The sequence below is a fragment of the Triturus cristatus genome, chromosome 12 (assembly GCF_964204655.1).
Source record: "Triturus cristatus chromosome 12, aTriCri1.1, whole genome shotgun sequence".
Taxonomy (NCBI): Eukaryota; Metazoa; Chordata; class Amphibia; order Caudata; family Salamandridae; genus Triturus; species Triturus cristatus.
Genome location: NC_140595.1, coordinates 611,615,619 through 611,636,940, shown reverse-complemented (window position 1 = coordinate 611,636,940; position 21,322 = coordinate 611,615,619). Strand labels below are relative to the sequence as shown.

The window sequence follows — 21,322 nt, the reverse complement described above, 5'->3', positions numbered from 1 at the left end:
CGCTCAGTTCTAAACGTAAGCATTTGCAATGCAATCGGACCGATTACATTGCAAATGCTTGTTCCTTCTCTTTTCCAAATAGCTTGCGCGCGCTGTCTCTCTCCTCTCCTCCCCCGGTTTCTCGCCCATGGCCATATTGCAAATGGTTGTTCCTTCTCTTTTCCAAATGGCTTGTGCGTGCTCTCTCCCCCTCCCCTCCTCACGAGTTTCTCGCCCATGGCCACGCACCATTTTCAGAGAAGGCGGAGGCATTCTATTTTTGGCACGCTGGGTCAGTCACGTGATGGGGAGTGACGTCACCGAATGTTGTTGTCGGTACAGGGTGCGGGGGGTACAGTGGGAGTTGAGGCGATGGAGGAGCGGCGGCGGCCCGGGCAGCGCTGAAAGCAGGGAGGCACGGCCAAGAGAACGGTCCCCGGAGCTCGCTACAGCAGGTGAAGAAGGGACGACAACCCGCCTTGGGAGGATCTTGGAAGGTTAGGGCAGAGTACGGAAGGAAACTAGAGCTTGGAAGGTGCAAAGGTACAGGGTATGTATGGGGAAGGCTAATGGTTCTCCTCTGGGGTAGAGGAGGAAGGTAGTGGGGACGGCTGTAAGAGGAGAGGGGCTGGTCGGAGTGGCTGGGAGAGGACAGGTAGTGGGGAGGAAAGCTGAGGTAGAAGTGAGGGCTGTTCAGGACATAGGCATGGACCAGGTGGGACGATGGAGAGCTGGTGTCAGGGTGTGTGTACAGCTACAAAGATGGGGTGAGGAAGCTTATGAGGAGAGTGGTAATGGACCAGAGATGCACTGAGTCGGGCAGAGAGTGGCGGAATTACTTAGGACAGTGAATATGAAGAGAACAGTGTGAGAGAGGGTCATGGGGAGGAGTGCGAGAGTTACTTGGAAAGGGCAGAGAGCAATATGGGTGCAAGTGGAGTGTCTGACAAACGGGAAGGCAGGTATCTGGGAAAGAAACAGTGACTGATAAGGAGCAGGACTTGGACCAGAGAGAGAGCAACAAAGTAACAGTGATGATAGGAAGAAACTGGAGCGTCGATTTGTGGAGGAGAGGGACTAGGGCAAGACCTATAAGGGTGGCGTCTGAATAGAGTGACGGGACAAACGACGAGAGAGGGGCAAACGTGCTGCAGGGGCTGTGAATGGTGAAGAAAATATTGAAGGCCAGAGGGTGAACGAGGAACCATATTACGTGAGATGGGCAAATGATGGGACATGGCACTTACGAAGGACCATAGCACTTAGTGATCGGGAGAGTCAGGTTGGTCAGAGACTGAGGAAAAAATGGGAAAGTGACGGACATTAGAAATGACGGGTAGGGACCACGGAGGAGAACCTAGATGAGAAGAGTGGCTCAGTAATTGTCAGGCCATGGAAGGATCAGCGGAGTTAGGAGGATGGAGAGTAACCAATATAATATTGCAAATAAATAGTGTACACCACAAATAGAATTGTCTCTTGGTACCTAAATGATACATGTAAATGGACAGTGGAGTGCATGGAAGGAAATACTAGCGTGGCTTGCATTGAAAAGAGAGGTAAAGGTGCCACTCGGAGACTGATCAGGGCAAGAACATGAAGTAGAATAAGGGGTTGGAGCTTGTCTTATCGGGAATTGCAGAGACCATGATGAGGACAGATAAATGTAGGACTACTGCTGAGTTTATGTTCGACAGACGCATCTCTCCCAAATACTTTCATCAATAGCTAATCACTATCATTTTACTTAATCACCAAAACACATCTGCTTGTTAAAGGGTTATTATGTCTTCTACTTTATTGACATACCATTACGCCTTTGGTTTTAAAGCATATGCAGTTTAAAAAATAAATGTTATTTCGATTTACACAGTTTTATCAGAAGAGCATGTACTACAAATGAACATGTCTCCTTTTCCCATACTTGTCGATCGTAAAACAGTTCTTAAAGATTCTCCCATATTCTTTTCACGCGGTTCCTTGACTTACTGATACTATATGATCATTACAGTTTTCAGGTGGCTTCTTCTGTTTATTTCGGTTTGTAGGTGCTTTGGGGTATTTACATTATTTTATATGGTGCAACACTGCAAACTTAATTTGAGTTCAGGTAAGGCTCCCCCATCAAAAAGAGAACTTTTAAGTGACATGGCAGTTGGTGAAAGAGATGGCAATTAATGAAAAACGGTCAATTGCATACAAATGCCTGGTTGATGATGAGAAAAATAGCATATAAGGGAGGGAAGGAACCATTGACCTAGGAGAAATAGGACAGGGCCTGGAAAGTTACGTTGGAAGTGGAGATGGATGGAAGGTTGTATAAAATGGAAAAATGAGCTTATGTCTGTTTTTTTTGTCTCAGGGATCATTCTCTGTGTCTTGTTAAATTCAGATCGGGAAGAAATGGTATTTGTGTCACTTTTCAGATTTGGTCCCAAATTGTGCGGGATCCTGGGGAGTGTCCCTGCCCGAAGTCCTTCACGCATTAATTGAAGGACTTTTATTGTGAAATCTATGTCGGAAAAGAGGATAACGTTTTGCTTACTTTAAAATTCAAAACTACACGGTATTTCCTAATATCTCTGGCTATGCGATGATGTTATTTTCTCCCATTGCTTTTTTTTACCTTAGAATGTTTATCAGTTTACAGCGAGGGTGCTCAGGGCTCCATTCCGACTAACGCTGTAATTGTAGACACTGGTGCTGACTGGGCTCGGAGGAAAAATTCTCAGAACGGATATTAAAAGTGACCCTCCCTGGCTCACAGCCAGGGTCTCTTCGACGGGGTCGGCTCCCCCCGCCCTCTCAGCGGCAGCAGGTTTAGTTAAATTGGTATGTTGACATCGGGGGTTTACATTGGCTCAACATCCTGTGATTCTGGGCAAATTACTTAATCTCCCAGTTCCTACAAAAAAACAAGCATTAAAAATGCAATAGGTCTCACCTTTCATTAAGTTAAAGCCATTTGCTTTGCTATACAATACAATTAGCAAAGCAAATGGCTTTAACTTAATCAAAGGCGAGACCTATTGCATTTTCAATGCTTGTTATTTTGGTCCACATGACTTTCCTTTCTGGTATGCCTTTTTATTTTTCTATTCTGAATGCAGGTTTCCAAGTACCAGTGTTGCAATTTGTTCATTACCTACCTTTTCATACCATTATAACTTCAAAACACATCGTAAAACACGTCCTTTCAGCTCCCTTAAATCTTCTTACACATCGCTTTAGCTGACATCGGAGCTGGGATGGCTGATCATCCTCTCTTCCCACTGATTAATCTAACTTGCACAAACTTTCAGAACTCTCTGCTGTCACCTTTCTAGTGTGGCAATTGGCTGGCACTTTTTCATGACTTGACAAATGGCAGGATACCTCTGCTTGCCAACCACTCCGAAGCAAATTGACATGGAGTGGGATGTGTCCTAAGTTTGTGTTTTGGGACCGCTATGAAGGATAAAAGTGCCTCCAAAGGAGTTGGGAATAAGAATTGCTAACCAATGGTGTTCCTAGATGGGAAAGTCTGCCTCACCGTCTGGCTATAGACTATACAGGAAGACTGTGGGTAGTACAGTTGAGCAAAACTTTAAACAGGGAATTTGCAAGAGTAACTACAGCTGCCATTTGTTTCTTACACATTAAATAACATGGTAACTAAGAAAACACACCTGGTTCAAGATAATCTTGAGGGAGGGAATACATTTGTCGCTCAACCAACCAGGAGCCCCCATTGCAGGTGAGGTGATGTCCCTCACCTTTTAGGATTAATAGAGTTCTTTAGGCTCTCTCTACCAGATTATCGAGTGCCCAGCAGACCCGTCAAGTTACACGCAATTTGAGGGTGTCACCCGCATTGAGGGTTCAATAGCCGCCAAATCAGGCTGTCACCTGCAGTGCGCGGTTGGCTCCAATTGCCCACCACAAATGCCTTTCACCCAAGACTTCTGATTCACGGCATTTGATTTTCTGGAGACTTCCCTGAGTATGTAGTAGTGGTTTTATGTTTGTGGAGCAAACCATAAACATCTATGTGTAAAAATGTAAATATGATATTTTGCAGAACTTTGAACTAAACGTGTTTGTTTTTGGAAGTTTAGTTCTGCTATATTTATGCTACATTGGAAGCATTGTTTTCAACCACTACTTGTACATTACAGTATAAAATGTTGAAATTATTTTCTATGCACTAAAGTATTGTGGGCACTAATTTTGCTTGTAGCTCTGCTAACAATCATTGGCATAGCCAATAGGTCTCGCCTTTGGGACCTTATATGTGTTTAGTTATCCAGCACAATATCCTTGGTGCAACAACATCAAGTGTTGCATGGCTAAACACTTATAAAGTCCCAAAAGGCGAGACCTATTGGCTATGCCAATGCATGTTTATTTAGAGAAGGATTGGACTTTACAAGTAAAGAACCACAGAGACTTAAGGTGGGCTGCATTATCATAACACAAAGGTGCAGCAGTCTAGGCACTGAAGAGTCCAAAGGGCATGCAGCTCGCGGACGAGTGCACAACAGGGACTGACACGGAGAGCTCCCGGTCTGGGGGACCCTTCTACAGTGAGTGCCTTTCTCTTCCAGCCTGACTCCCTAAAATGGCCCCCATAAGTATGCCCTTGTCCAAAGCACTTCTACTCCCCTTGTTGGGGATGGATCCAGCTTTTTTGCCCTGGAGTCTCAGAGATCCTTCTGAGAGAGTCCACAGTGACAAGGGAGTCACACATATTGGAGGTCTCGGATTGATCCCCTTACCACTGGGAACCGTCTCCTACCCTGCCGGACGTCGGACACTGTGTTCACGCTGGGTTTTCTACCCTCTCCCCCACCTCTTCCCTCCTTCATTCTTCTGAGTGTGACCATGAGCAAAGCACTCCTCTCCCCTTGTTGGGGAGGGATCCGGCATCTATGCCCTGGAGTCTCAGCGACCCCGCTGAGAGAGTCCACAGCGACAAGGGAATCACACAAAACGGAGGACTGGGAATGATCTCTTTACCGCAGGGAGCCGTCTCCCACCCAGCCGGACATCAGACACAGTTACTTCTCGTCTCCACGCTGTCTCTCCTAACCCCTCCCCCACCTCTTCTCTCCTTCATTCCTTGCCTACCTACCCTATTCCTTTCCTCTCTCCCCTGAAATTCTCTCCCCCTGCCTGCTTTGTTTATCCTTATGACTATGCTCCGCTTAATCTGCCTCCCCGTTACCATTTTACATTACCCCCTTACCCTTCTACACGCCTTGAACCAACGGATGTAACCTGTAACTGATGTACCTTCTGTAACAATGTGTAACTTGAAACCTATGTAACTCTACTCATGTAAAGCGCTCTGATACCTCCGGGTCTAACCAGCGCTATATAAAACTCAAGTAAATAAATAAAAAGAAGGATTCGACTTTACAAGTAAAGAACCCCAGAGACTTAAGGTGGGCTGCATTATCATAATACAAAGCTGCAGCAGTCTAGGAACTGAAACATGGTCAATTGGTATTCTGTATAATATTTTGTTTAGAAAGACCACAGTAAATGGCGGCAATATCAATATGGTCATGAGTGGGGGAGGAGCCAAGATGGCGACCGGGACGGCAGCGTAGGCTCCCGGCTCCGTGAACCTCCGCACCCCGCACAGATATCCTGCATGAGATCCTTAGCCTGCGCTATCTGCCCGTGTTGGTGAATGAGAGCGGCAACCGATAGGGTGACCCCGAAGTTTCTGGCAGCGGTACCGCCGGAGAAATGTCCGTCTGAAGTTTGCGGCCTGTGCAACCCTGGAACCGGGACCTCGAGTGGACACCATGGCCGGGCGGCAGTTCAACAACAGCGGCCATTGGTGACTGGGTGGAGTCGGACTACCGGAGCGGTGCGAATATCGGCCTACATTTCGCCGTGGTCGCTCCTACCACTAAGCGTGGCGGAACGAGTGCATGCCCGAGGTGGCAACTCCAAGACTCTCCGGTGATTGCCTCAGCCTTCACTGGTGAGCTGCCCGGACGCCGCCCGTAACTCGCCCCGATTCCTGCGGGCTGCTCCCGGATTTTTGCGGGCGCTGGTGCGTGGTGGGGCTGACTGTGGCCCGTGACCACACACCGGACACATTATTTGCCTGCCCCCGGAACCCTGTTTCCAGTGACATGGAACCCGAGGCGCTCGTGCCTGAGTCCCGGTCCCAAACTGGGTTGGACCTACCCAGCGGCCATTTTGGAAGGACGAGGTCCACCATCCTGTGCACTGGGTCGCAGCAAGCTTGGGAGGGTGCGACTCTGAGGAGCGTAGCGGAGCGAGCGCCGGGAGCTGTACTGGGGTACGGTGACCTTTTCGAAGCTCTCGGTGCCCTTCATTCCACCTTGGTCCACGGCGCCTGGGTGTTGGGGAGTAAGCTCGATGGAGTGACAACAGCATCGGAACAGTTGCGGCCTGCCTGTCCCCAGGTACGCTGGGACTTCCTACACTGCACACGGGAGGACAGTGTCGTGGCCGCCCCTGTGAATAGTGCACAACTGGACACTCCGGACAGTATGCTAACGTGCGCTCAGCTGGCTGTGGACCTGGACGGTTCCGGAGGTTTTGGACCTGAGTGGGGGGTGGTGGCCTTGTCCCGTGCGCGGCTTCCGGCGACTCAGGCAATATCCAAGCAACGGTCGCCTGCTCTGGCTGATTCCGCCTTCCTGGACCTGGTGTGCAGTGTAAATCCTGGGGCAGCACTGGGAAAGACGACCCTCCATAGAGCTGACTGTGTCGATCTTCAGAGCCTTCTACCCTACCTGTGTGTGTCGCTTCCTGACCTTTATTGGACGCTCCTCTTCCTTGTAACATTGGACTTGGCACTGGGTCGATGGGTATGCATGGATAGATTTGCAAAGAGTGGCCAAGGATAAGGATGATCCTTCACACGTGGTCATCTAATAGGCGGGCGGGCTCGGGGGTTGCGTGCTCTCACGGCAGAACTGTTAGTGTACTAAGTGCGTAATGCTCCTTACTTTTCTTTGACAGGGTCGATCCTGTGTTGTTTATTGTATGCTTTGCGGGAAAATATATGGTGCGGGAGGGAGAAGCCGGGGGCATGTTTTGCAGGCCCTCCTCCAGTTTATTAATACTCTCTCTACCCCCCCGTCCGGTGGGGGTTCTTTTCCTATTCCTTTTTCTCTGTTTCTTCTATATTTCGGGTCTGACTCCGGGGCGACAGGCACACTGCTGGGGGGGGGGGGCCGTACTCATCTGCAGAGGTGCAGGGTGGGGGGTTGGGGGAGGGGATTCTTTAGTCTTTAACCTCTTTTTTCCATGGCCTCCTTTTCTTCTTTTATTCTTCTTTGTCTTTTTCTGGGATCAGCATGGTAGAACTCCTTAGTTGATAATCGCTGCTGTTTCCTGTGTGCCATAATTTCCGTGGTGTTTCCTGGGTCTTAGGGCAGGGGGTTGCAGGCGCAAGTGGCCGTGATATTCCTCCACATCCTGAACTTCCTGTTTCAGCGCCATTGCTTAGATAGACTGCTGTTTATTGTTTACGTTCATCGTTCTGCCTGCCATTTTTCGCTGCTGGGAAACTGTTTGGCACCTGATCCTTCCATCCTCCTCTATTATAAAATGTAAACCTTTATTATCCTGGTCTCCTACTTGGGCCGTTCAGAGACTGAGAGTATGTTAGCGTGGAGATTCTGTTCCCCGAGGTGCTGACTGTGATACAATTGCTTTCTGTTATTCTGACTGTTTAGCGGCCGGCCCCGGGGGTTGTAGGCCCATACGTGTAATTGATTGAAATATCAATAAAGGTTTTCCAAAAAAAAAAAAAAAATATGGTCATGAGTGGGACAGGTCAAATAAAGTACACAAGCAGCAGGCAATTTCTAAAAGTGTTTTATTCACAGGACCATAATTCTTATACAAGAATAAATTCTACGGGGCAATGGAGATAGAGGATTTAGAAATTCTGAAATAGGAAATATCACAATGTCACATTGTGCACCAGTAAGAAAACTATATACAGTAAATAAGAAATGTATGCCTGGCAGGAGTAGGATTAGTGCTGCCATAAGTAAGCACCCATTAACAATCACTAAAAAAACACTACTAAACAATATTTTGAGAACAAAGGCAATTGTGATGGAACCATTGCAGGGTATTGGAAGCATGATACACACATACAAAGCGGTAAGTGGGAACGTTACGCCTTCTGCAGCGGAAATGAAGAGACTATATGGTCGGATGAAAGAAAATAGGAATGGAAAGTGAAGCACCTAGAACGGAAGGACCAAGAAATGGGATCCAAGACAGGCTTCAGGAGAATGAAGGCAGTTGGAGCACAACTCAGCCTACTTCTGACCAATAAAGCACAAAGTTTTCTACAGAAAATCAGACACCATTTCTTGAGAACTGTAAAATAATAGCTCAGGTTCTGCCATCTAGGCTGACAGCAAAGGCAGTTAAGTCACTCGTGGCGTTTCTTAGGGATGGGGAGGGCATCTTCCACAAACGAGAATCAAAACAGGATTCTCTTTAAAGAAATCTACCACAAATTACGAGATTTAGACCTTCTAGAAAAAGAAACTGAACGTGCCTCCATGGAACCTACTCTACCCTCTGAAATACCACCACAATAAAGAGAAGTAAACAAATGTCCAACCAAACAACAAAAAGGAGATCCCTAAAGCGATGAGATCCATCAAGCTTAATAAAATTCCAGGCTTAGATGGGTTGTTGGATCTTTTCTATAGGAAAAGGAGTATAATCTCCCGAGACACACAGAAAAGTACTCTAAATTATTCCCTGCGATAGAGAAGGTGACACAGACAAAGGCAGCAACCACATTAATCACTACACTGAAACTGGAGAAAGATCAGTAGCAGTGTGCTTCACATAGGTTGACTGTTTTCAACTGCATTCAATAAATTAATTGCACTAAACTAGTAATTGTTCTACCTTATCTTATCTATAGGATGCTCAATAAGGTTTCCAACACACTGACTAGTTTTACCTGCAAAAGGTGCTATTAAAATGTGGGTTAATGAGAAGTGTACATTGATGGGTCAGAGCAAATGACGCTACTTCGACAGTGAGGGTATTGATGAATGCGATTCTATCAAACAAGAATGGGCTAAAGAGGGACACAAAAATGGATGCCCACTGTCCCCGATATAAGTTGTGCTAACGCTCAAACTACTGGCTGTGAAAACAAGGGGTCCCAGGGGGATCAAAGTTATTGGGAAATAAATAAACAGAATGTTTACAAACAATATGCTGCTGACATTAATAGACCTGCTGACGTCCATGCCAACACTCCTTTCACAAACAGAATTTTTTAAAAGACGTGTCCAAGTTAAAAAAAACATTGGGAAATCAAAAATGGACAAAGAGCTCTTGTGTACTTAATACAGATTAAAAAAAACATGGATTACACATGTGCATATATAAAACCAGAGATATCGATTCCACAAGCATAGTTAATTATACAAAACCGGCAAAGGTCCCTGAGACTGCTTTAGCAGGTTAAACGGACAAAATACATCATGAAAAGATATTCACTGCCCTCATGAGGATGGCAACACTCCTATACCTCTTATCACTGTCACTAGTGGCCAGTAGAGTTCACAAAACAGGAGCTGAGAAAATTACAATAGTGCTTGTTCTAATTCATTTGGGAGGAAAAAGAGCAAGAGTGAGCAGGAAGATACTCATTCCACTGAGAGAGGAGGACAGAGGTATCCAAATGCATAAGCATGCTACAAGGATGCTCAAATGGGAATACTGGTAGACCATGTTGCACTGAGACAGAAAAGTGATGATCTTCAGCAGGTAGTAACTGGTCAGCTATTGTGGGTGATACATTGGATTCCGACCCAAACTGCTATACATTAACCCTTAAAACATTTGGGACTTTATCTGACACATTTGGACACTCTTTATCTGACAAGGCCAGACAGGACCACACTCAGTGCTATTTCTGCTCATACACAAAGAAACATCTTTAATGATGGCAACAGATGATATTTCCTTTTCAAAATGGACGAAGCAGACTAATAAAAGATAAATAAGCCTGAGACATTTAAGAAGGACTTTAGATCCAATGAAACACAGAACCTCCAATACTATGAGTTAGAACATGGAGTTCTTAACCAGGCACTAATCAAGAATGCAACAAGAGTGAATGTGCCTGGTAGGTGTGTAGAAGTGTATGAGGCTGTTAAAGTATGCAGGGTCGGTGTTGTGCAGTGCTTTGTACGTGTGCGACCAGTTTGAACTGAGTGCGTATGTGGATTGGGAGCCAGTGCAGTTCTCAGAGTGCGAAAAGGTGGGTGGAGTATGAATTGTGCTGCAGCGTTTTGAATGGTCTGGAGACTGTTCAGGAGCTTCTTAGTGATTCCTGTGTAGAGTGTGTTGCCGTAATCGAGTCTATTGGTGATCAAGGTCTGTGTAACAGTTTTCATGTTTTCTGGTAGCCATTTGAAGGTCTTTCGCAGCAACCCAAGGATGTGAAAACAGGTGGAGGTCACTGTGTTTACTTAGGCTGTCATTTCAAGCTTACCCAGGATGATTCCAAGATTTCTTGAGTGGGTGGTGGGGTAGGTGAGGGTCCGAGATTAGTTGGCCACCATGTGGAATCCCAGGCTGAGGCTTTCTTTCCAAAGATCACCACTTTAATTTTGTCTGTGTTTAGTTTGAGGAAGAGGGTTTTCATCCATGTGGTTATCGCAGTCACAGATGTGGCAAAGTAGCTTTTTGTATTGGAGGTCTTGTCTGACATGGAGAATATCAGCTGGATATCGTCTACGTAGGAGAGTATGTTGATGTATGATCTGACGAGGTCTGACAGCAGAGGCATGTATATGTCAAATAATGTTGGAGAGAGGGAAGATCCTTGGGGGACTCCACATATGAGCTTCTTTGCCTTCGACATCTAAGTTGGCAGGTTGATTCTTTGTGTTCTTCGTGCGAGGCATGAGCAAAGCCAGTTAAGGGCAGGTCTTTGTATGCCTGTTTTGTGTAGTCTTCTGATCAATGTGGAGTGGGAGACCATGTCAAAAGCTGCAGAGAGGTCAAGTAGTATAAGGGTCACTGTGTCCCCAGGGTCAAGGGCAAGCACACATGGACAGTTCCATTGCCACCATAAGTTGCTTAAAGGTCGGGTTCAACACCTGTTAGGGTCTTGTTTTTTTTCACCCAAACAAAATAATGCCAATGAGTATCACCAATGCAAAGGATGGCAGAGCTACTATAGTAATACTGCTCTTAATTTAGGATTATACCCTCAAAGAACCATAGTCGAGCAAAGTTAGGGCAGTAGAGACATTCAGAAAGGACAGTGAACATATGGACAGAGAAGCTAGATGAAGGTAGAGGATTATGGCACAAAGGAATAGAAAGGACAGCGGAGAGCAGGAATAAATAAGAAACAGAGAAAAGTACAATGCATAAACCAGCAAAAGGGAAAGAAGCCTCAGGCATGGGGCCATATAGGGAAGAAAACTTACAATTAGTGGGCAAATGATATCTGGCAATAAACACTGTCAAATAGGAGGATAGAAACTGGGAAATAAGGAATGAGCACACACAAAGGCAATCAAGAATGTTTGAGACTCAGGTTTACAGAAGTGGCAATACTTTGGTACCTTTAAATATTAAGAAAATCATATACATCTGAAAGGATAAAATAGTTAACTGTCAGTCAGTGGGAGAAGATGTGTATGGAAATCTCAATGAGCGCTAACCTTGAGATCTGCCAATCGAGTTTTGGCCAGAGAAATGTACTCCAACATCACTGGGCGATATTTTGTTGGCACAAAGGGAGGGTAGATTAAGTGGACCTAAAATAAAGAATCAAATGCAGAATAATTTAACACTAATTTAGAGAGAAAATATTCACACTATATTCAATTGACAAACTGAACATAATAAGTAGTAAACTTTTGATTCAATAACTCAATGGAACCTATTTAAGACACCTGGAAAATCTTTGAGATAACTTGCAACTCTGTCCTACAGGCTACACCAAGATCTCTAAATTAGACCCTCATGCCACTCATCTATTTTTACTGGCCGCTAGAGCAGACATTCTACTTCAACCAGTTTTGTGGTGATTAGAAATGCCAGGAAAGCTACAATATGCTCAAGATGACAGTGGTATTGCTTGCGGAGGGTAGGCCTGATTCACAAAGCCATCTGTGCACCTAACTTCAAACTTAGATGCTGACATGCCTTTATTTTTAAGTGTGAACCCACAGTTTTTATTCTCAAAGCAAGGATTTTAAACACTTATAAAAGTTTACTCTCATATACCTTTAGAGTAAATCTTCACCCATAGGCATCGACTATGTACTCTAGGGAAGAAATGCCTCAGAAAATTTGGGCCCACTCACAATAAAACATGTTAATGGGTATTCACAAACTGTTTCACAAACCATTCCCACCTTAAGTCACACTATGATATGTACCTTGCAATCCTGATTAAAATTAAACTGAAAAACATACTAGCCCACTTGCTGTGGGAAAAGTATGAATTCTCCTCTATGATGATCACAAAAAGCACACATTTCCTCTAAGAAGATTGCCAGTATTCACACAGCAGTATTGGTCTGATGACAGTAACTGAGAAAACAGAGGTTTTAACACTGACAGTGTGGCACTGGGACACTCACCTTCCTATAACAGTCTCATTCTAAGAACATTCAACATTACAAGTATCAGAATGTGTGGGGAGGCTAGGAGCTCTGCACAACCATGGCATGTGAATAATATACATGAATATGCTGAGGAGTTTGCTGCTAGAACTTGCAATAGGTAAATGTACGAAATGTAAATTTACACATGCGGAAACACTTTTGCATGTCCAGAAACTGAATTCACAAAAGCAATCCAAGAGTATTCTTTAAGAAAAAAACTCAAAATATTAGTTTCACACATATCATCCTACTCCCTAGTGAATTACAAAATAGTCAGGGGTTTATTCCAAATGTAGGTAGAAACCTATGGAAATACATCTGAGCTTTCTGAATATGGCACTGTTACTATCACTAGATCTGCCACGTTGCATCAAGATAATAGATTCTGTTAGATCCTCTCACCTTCAGGTACTGGGGAGCTTCGAAGGGCACCAAGTCAGAGAGGAACTTGAAGAGGAAAACCAAAGACTTCTTACTGCCACTGTGGTAGCCTATGGTGCTTCCAAAGGAAACCTAAAAAGAAAATGAACACTGCAAGTGTTTCACCACATTGGGAGGTAAACTGCAACCTTATGAATCCTCCATTTACTCACTTCTGTCCCCAAATAGGGTTTATGGGCCTGACACTTTCATTTCATGGCCAGTAAGCTCCACATCCCCTCCCCACCAAGACATTTCCAGCCCATACTAAATTATAGCAAAGATTTTAATTGTCCATAAGAAGACCGATGTGAATGTAGTAAGAAATAACTCACAAAAAAAGAGAACTAGTCTAATAAAATTCGAATGTGAATGCACACAATTAAATGTCCAAACCAGAGGAATATTAAAAGCATCATAGAATAAGGAAAAAATCTATAACAGACATTAACCACCCTCCCACCTCCCAAGGTGCCAGCTGCCTTCCATATCGTCATGGGGTTTTAGGAAAGGGATTTTACCTTAAACCACTCCGTGTAGGACAGAAAAGCAGCAGGGCCCTCAAGCGCTGCCTGGCGCGTGATTAGGAATGCAGTGATTATGCTCTCCAGCTCATAGCTCTCAAAAGCCTTGCTGAGCAGGCGAGCCAACAGGTCTGGTAAGATGTACCCAAAGAAAAGAAACAAAAGGGGTTCAGTTAGTGAGTGTAATAATGTACTAAAGGCAACTACAAAGCAACTAGTAGCAGATACAAATTTGGAGTGAAGATTCATTTGACCAAAGACTCAAAGCAAATACGATCAGAGAGAACAGCAGGTACTTAACGTATTTACACTATTTCCCATATATATGCTTTTTCCATGTATTTTTTTTTTTATATAATAAACATATATGAACAAATAGAATTTCAATTTAAAAAGCTTTGCTCAGTTTTATTTCTGCACTGACACTCAGCTTTTATAGACTATCACATATGCTGTATCCTGACCACAACCAAAATAGACAGACAACTAAATTACTAAAGACTTCTTACATTAAAATTCATGTATAATTTACATTTATATAATTCACACACACTGTAAGGACCAGACAGATTCTCTGAGTGTTGGTAAACCCTGACAAAACCAGCCAAATACCATCTCCCTGAGGACCATCGCGCTATGTGGGACAGTCCTTGTAGTGTGTTTAGGTCCTTTCAAGTAAGGAATTTAAAAATTAAAAGCATAGTTACATTTGCTTTAGTCTGTTCTATAATCTCTCCGCAGCCGTGGAACTAGAACATTAAATAGGCACTCCATTATGGTCAAGATAGATATATATATATATATATATATATATATATATATATATTACCTACTGGCGGTCGCCAGTAGGTAGTTATAGTTAGGACCACGTTTCCATAGGAAAACCTCAACATTCTATTTTGAATAACTTTGGCGCCGGTCGACGAATCCTCGCGAATTTCTCAAAATAGGTGGGGCGCTACGCTCCGCTCCTACCCTGAAAGTCTCGGGGGGATCCGTCAAGCGGGGGCTGAGATAAAAGGGGGGTCCCAAAACGCGTTTTTCCCATGCATTTTTCCATAGGACCTTTAGAACGAGCTACAGCCCGAACGGCTGAACAGAATTACTCAAAATTTGGCAGAGAGGTAGTCCCTAGGTCAAGGAAGTGCCTTTTGTAGGTTTGGTGTAAATCTGTTCAGTAGATTCTGAGAAAATAGCCTTTAAATCAATATATATATCTGAGCCCGCTTACGGTACGCTTACCGTACGCTTACGGTAAGCGTACGGTGGCGTGCGCGAGCGCGATTCTGATTGGCTCTTAGATCTTAGTAAACATTCGAATCGGCCGAAACCAGGAAGCGGCGGCCGCCATTTTGTGTATTTCACTCTGAAAAAAAAGAGTGAAAACAAGGAAAGGGGGCAATGAGGAGAGTTACAGACCCCCTAACATTTGTAAGGGGGTCAAAGAAGGACAGAAAAGTACAAAGAAAACATTTATTGATTTTAAAAAAAATCACGGGGTACGCGTACGGTAAGCTTACGGTAAGCGTACGGTAGAAAAAAAAAAAAAAAAAAATGAAAATCAGATTTAAGTGTTTAGATATTAGGGGCCTCTAAAAAGAGCCGTTGTGTTTATGAAATGATTTTTTAGTGGTACCTACAAGTAAGTACCGATGCAGAGTCTAAGGTTCAAGAGGAAGACTCTGTTCCCTTCATCATTGAAACGCAAGTTGTTGTGGTAAATGGCACCCATACCATAGTCACGGAGGAAAGCAGAAACAGATTTGTTGACGTGCTTTCTTGCTTTGTCATCGCACCGCGTGCCCACCGTGCGTGCACGGCACTAACTGCGTAAAGTGGGCGCGCGGTGCGCGAAGCGCACCGCGTGCTCACTGTGCGCGCACGGTGCGCGAAGCGCACCGTGCGCGCACGGAACGAACTGCGTTAAGTGGGCGCGCACGCCACGAATGGCGTAAAGTAACTTAGCATTTAAAAAACCGTACAAATTCACTGAAAAAACCATAGGTTTCACACACGTTATAGTTAGGAATTAGCATTTAAAAAACCTTGCAAATTCACTGAAAAAACCATAGGTTTCACACATGTTATAGTTAGCGGAAATTTTACTGATAAAAAACCAATGAAATTCCCCCGTTATAGTTAGTGCAGGCAACTATAACTCACGCGACCGCAATCTTCTGCTGATGACATATGTGTCTTTATGAAAAAAAAATATTTGTAATCTATGTATAGCTAAAAATTTATGGAAGAAGACATGGGCAAATAAGTGTCTAAATACAGTATTAGCATCAGCAGAGGATTGCGGTCGCGTGAGTTATAGTTGCCTGCACTAACTATAACGGGGGAATTTCATTGGTTTTTTATCAGTAAAATTTCCGCTAACTATAACATGTGTGAAACCTATGGTTTTTTCAGTGAATATATATATATACATATATACATATATACATATATATATATATATATATATTTAAATACATATATACATATACATACATATATGCATATACATACATATATACATACATACATACATACATACATACATATATATATACATACATATACATATATATATATATATTACCTACTGGCAGTCGCCAGTAGGTAGTTATAGTTAGGACCCTGTTTCCATAGGAAAACCGCAACATTCTATTTTGAATAACTTTGGCGCCGGTCGACGAATCCTCGCGACATTTTCAAAAGTAATGGGGCGCTACGCTCCGCTCCTACCCTGAAAGTCTCGGTGGGATTCGTCAAGCGGGGGCTGAGATAAAAGGGGGTTCCCAAAACGCGTTTTTCCCATGCATTTTTCCATAGGACCTTTAGACACAGCTACAGCCCGAACGGCTGAACAGAGTTCCTTGAAATTTGGCAGAGAGGTAGTCTACAGGTCAAGGAAGTGCCTTTTGTAGGTTTGGTGTAAATCTGTTCAGTAGATTCTGAGAAAATAGCCTTTAAATCAATATATATATCTGAGCCAGCTTACGGTGCGCTTACGGTGCGCTTACCGTACGCGTACGGTGACGTGCGCGAGCGCGATTCTGATTGGCTGTTAGATCTTAGTAAACATTCGAATCGGTCGAAACCAGGAAGTGGCGGCCGCCATTTTCTCTCTCGCACTCTGAGAGGGGGTTAAAAAACAAAGAGCAAAAACATGTAAAGGGGCTGTTTAGACAGCTCCTAAGCACCTAGCCATGGTGAGGGAGTCCCCAAAGTTCCCCTAAAGCCATAAACGGAATTTTAATTTTTTCGATAATTTCGCCGATTACGCTTACCGTATGCCTCCGGTAAAATTTTTTAAAGAAAATAAATATCCACACTCTCCCCACCCCATATTCAAATGGTGCCCGAAGGGCACCATTTGTGCATGGCTTATCATACATAGTAAAAAATTAAAATATTACCTTTCACAACGAAGCGCATCATATGTCCTCCATGTGCGCACGGTGCGCGAAGCGCATCGTGCGTACATGGCCCACCGTGCGTGCACGGCACTAACTGCGTAAAGTGGGCGCGCGGTGCGCGAAGCGCACCGCATGCTCACTGTGCGCGCACGGTACGAACTGCGTTAAGTGGGCGCGCACGCCACGAATGGCGTAAAGTAACTTAGCATTTAAAAAAACGTACAAATTCACTGAAAAAACCATAGGTTTCACACACGTTATAGTAAGGAATTAGCATTTAAAAAACCTTGCAAATTCACTGAAAAAACCATAGGTTTCACACAAGTTATAGTTAGCGGACATTTTACTGATAAAAAACCAATGAAATTCCCCCGTTATAGTTAGTGCAGGCAACTATAACTCACGCGACCGCAATCCTCTGCTGATGCTAATACTGTATTTAGACACTTATTTGCCCATGTCTTCTTCCATAAATTTTTAGCTATACATATATTACAAATATTTTTTTTTCATAAAGACACATATGTCATCAGCAGAGGATTGCGGTCGCGTGAGTTATAGTTGCCTGCACTAACTATAACGGGGGAATTTCATTGGTTTTTTATCAGTAAAATTTCCGCTAACTATAACATGTGTGAAACCTATGGTTTTTTCAGTGAATATATATATATATATACAACCTGAGCGTCTCTTCTACAAACAGGCACCAACTCCGTGAATAATTCTGGCACAGAGAACGATTTATTTCAAAACTTGGTCTATATATATTCACTGAAATAAACATAGGTTTCAGGGGTGTTATAGTTAGCTGCCCATTTCACTCATAAAAAACCATAGAAATTCCTCCGTTATAGTTAGTTCTGCTAACTATAACTCACGCGCCCGCAATGCACTGCTGATGATGTCACATATTGCATCATTCATGACATGGTCAGTGACATCACTGATGACATCTCAAATGACATCACTGATGACATCATCCACTGAATGTAGTTTAGTTTGAAATTTAAATATGTATTATATATATACCAATCTGTATTGAAGATTGAGTGGATATATAACTGTCTGGATGGAGGATTTAGTAGCTGTCTGACTGTCTTTTTAAGTGAGTAATTAAAAGTGACTCACTTCATACATGGATTAGTAACTAAACTATGTGAATGTGTGCAGCACTGTCTCTGTTATTGTATAACATGCTGCATCAGTTGGTCACTAACTACATAAGTGTGTATATTAGTTATTGATTAGTTGGGTGAGTATTTGTATGGGACACTGAGTTTGTGTGTGGTTGGATGGGGTGTGTGTAACTCTATGCATAGATGTGTGAATGGTTGATTGACTAGGTGTATGGGTTTAAGAGTGCATGTGGAAACAGTTGTTTGGGTGACAGTGTATTTATTTGTGTGTTGGTGAGCGAATATATGTTTTAGTTGTACATCTTCAACAAAGTAAACAAATAAAAGGCATTATATGTGAGATTTGGTGTATATAAATAAGTATGTGTAAGAGTCAGTAATTGTGAGAGTAACTATATGAATGAGTGTATAATTTTAATGGTGCTTTTTTAACATATTAACGATGCGTTACTATGTGTTTGAATAAATGAGGTGTTGTTGGATAATTGTGAAGGGAGAAAATTTAAGTGCGATACATTTTTTTCATGAGTGAGTAGGATGACTGCATAACCGACTAAGATGACTGCTGATGTGTCAATGTCTATATATGTGTATAAGTGCATTTGATAGTGTTCTATTAATTAATGACTGCATGTATAGATGATTCTGTTGTTGAATGGGTAGTTGTGTGTGTAGACTTAGGAATCAGTGAATGGGTATGTAGTAACTGGTATTGGTGTGTCAATGGTTTCAAATATGGTACTCTGTATTTTACAGTGAGTGATGAAAGGTTATACTAGTGTATGATGAGGCGTATCAGATTGTCAAGTGGATGATGTCATCAGTGATGTCATTTGAAATGTCATCAGTGATGTCATCAGTGATGTCACTGACCATGTCATGAATGATGCAATATGTGACATCATCAGCAGTGCATTGCGGGCGCGTGAGTTATAGTTAGCAGAACTAACTATAACGGAGGAATTTCTATGGTTTTGTATGAGTGAAATGGGCAGCTAACTATAACACCCCTGAAACTTATGTTTTTTTCAGTGAATTTCAAAGGTTTTTTAAATGCTAACTTTTAAGTGTGATAGTAGTTATATCTATTTTTTTTTACTGATTTTCTACAGTTTTTTAACTGTTTATTTATAAATATTTTATTCATTAAACATATATTTTTCTGAAAATTGCAAAAAAAAATGTTTTAATTAAAACTGAAATATTGATTAATTTTCTTGTTTTCATTTTTTATTTTAATATATTTATTTCATTTAAAAAAAAAATCCAATTTTTTTCGGAGTCGCGCACTCAAAGTGTACACATCACGGTGGGTGCGCGCATTCTACCCGCCATTTTAGAAAAGTCATGAAGGATCAGCGTATGGTGTGCGACGGCTGCGTGTTTTTCAGTTACATCATATACATTTAATATCACGTGATATGCGCGATTGGTATGCGACCAGTCTGCGACTCCTGCTCCCGCGCATTTGCGAAACATGCACATTACGGTACGAGATGTTTGCGCGGTTGCGGGTCCCGCGTGACATCATAAACGTGCTGGGGCGCGCTGGGTGCGCGACTCCCGCAAAAAAAGTATGTTCCAAAATGATATGTATGTGTCTTTAATATACATATTAAGGCAAGAGATTATGTAAGATATTCATCAAAATAATATATTTGTACTTATAATAAACGTATATTATTTTTAAATATATTTTCGCGAAGTCGGGTGTGTGCATCGTGAGTGCAGAAAACCAGGTCAGCAGAGCTGCTGTAGAGCCAGAGAACCAGGTCAGCAGAGCTGCTCTAGAGCCTAAGAACTAGGTCAGCAGAGCTGCTCTAGAGCCAGAGAACCAGGTCAGCAGAGCTGCTGTAGAGCCAGAGAAACCAGGTCAGCAGAGCTGCTTTAGAGGGAGAGAACCAGGCCAGCAGAGCTGCTTTAGAGCCAGAGAACCAGGTTAGCAGAGCTGCTTTAGAGCCAGAGAACCAGGTCAGCAGAGCTACTCTAGAGCCAAAGAACCAAACCAGCAGAGGTGCTTTAAAGCCATAGAACCAGGTCAGCAGAGCTGCTTTAGAGCCAGAGAACCAGGTCAGTAGAGCTGCTCTAGAGCCAGAGAACCAGGTCTGCAGAGCGGCTGCAGAGCCAGAGAAACCAGGTCAGTAGAGCTGCTTTAGATGGAGAGAACCAGGTCAGCAGAGCTGCTCTAGAGCCAGAGAACCATGTCAGCAGAACTGCTTCAGAGCCATAGAACTGGGTCAGCGGAGCTGCTTTAGAGCTAGAGAACCAGGTCAGCAGAGCTGTTGTAGAGCCAGAGAAACCAGGTCAGCAGAGCTGCTTTAGAGAGAGAGAACCAGGTCAGCAGAGCTGCTTTAGCGCCAGAGAACCAGGTCAGCAGACCTGCTGTAGAGCCAGAGAAACCAGGTCAGCAGAGCTGCTTTAGAGAGAGAGAACCAGGTCTGCAGAGCTGCTTTAGAGCCAGAGAACCAGGTCAGCAGAGCTGCTCTAGGTGACACTGACTGACTGACACTGACTGACTGACACTGACTGATTGACACTGACTGACACTGATTGACTGACACTGATTGACTGACATCGACTGACTGACACTGACTGACACTGACTGACACTGATTGACTGACACTGACTGACGGACACTGATTGACTGACACTGACTGACACACACTGATTGACTGACACTGACTGACTGACTGACACTGACTGACACTGACCGAAACTGACTGACTACTCTCTACTACTCTACTACTGACTCTCTACTACTCTCTACTACTCTCTCTCTACTACCCACTCTCTACTACTCACTCTCAACTACTCACTCTCTACTACTCACTCTCTACTACTCTACTACTCACTCTCTACTACTCACTGTCTACTACTACTCTCTACTATTCACTCTCTACTACTCACTCTACTACTTTCTACTACTCTCTACCACTCACTCTCTACTACTCACTCTCTACTACTCACTCACTACTACTCTCTACTACTCACTCTCTACTACACTTTCTACTACTCTCGCTCTCTACTACTCTCTACTATTCACTCTCTACTACTCTCTGCTGGTCTCTACCACTCACTCTCTACTACTCTCTACTACTCACTCTCTACTACTCACTCTACTACTCTCTACTACTCGCTCTCTACTACTCACTCTCCACTACTGGCTCTCGACTACTCCCTCTGCTACTCACTCTCTACTACTCTCT

At 43.5% G+C, this 21,322-nt stretch overlaps 1 protein-coding gene across 4 annotated transcripts in view; it reads right to left on the bottom strand.

The window, feature by feature from the left end:
* FANCA (FA complementation group A) overlaps positions 1-21,322 on the bottom strand; it is a 1,007,136-nt gene that overhangs the window by 744,101 nt on the left and 241,713 nt on the right. For all 4 annotated transcript variants that reach the window (XM_085637706.1, XM_085637704.1, XM_085637705.1 and 1 more), the window contains exons 14-16: positions 13,571-13,704; positions 13,032-13,142; positions 11,679-11,774 (exon numbers count right to left, since the gene is read on the bottom strand). In XM_085637706.1, coding sequence (XP_085493832.1) covers positions 11,679-11,774; positions 13,032-13,142; positions 13,571-13,704 — 341 coding nt within the window. The remainder of the gene's footprint in view (positions 1-11,678; positions 11,775-13,031; positions 13,143-13,570; positions 13,705-21,322) is intronic.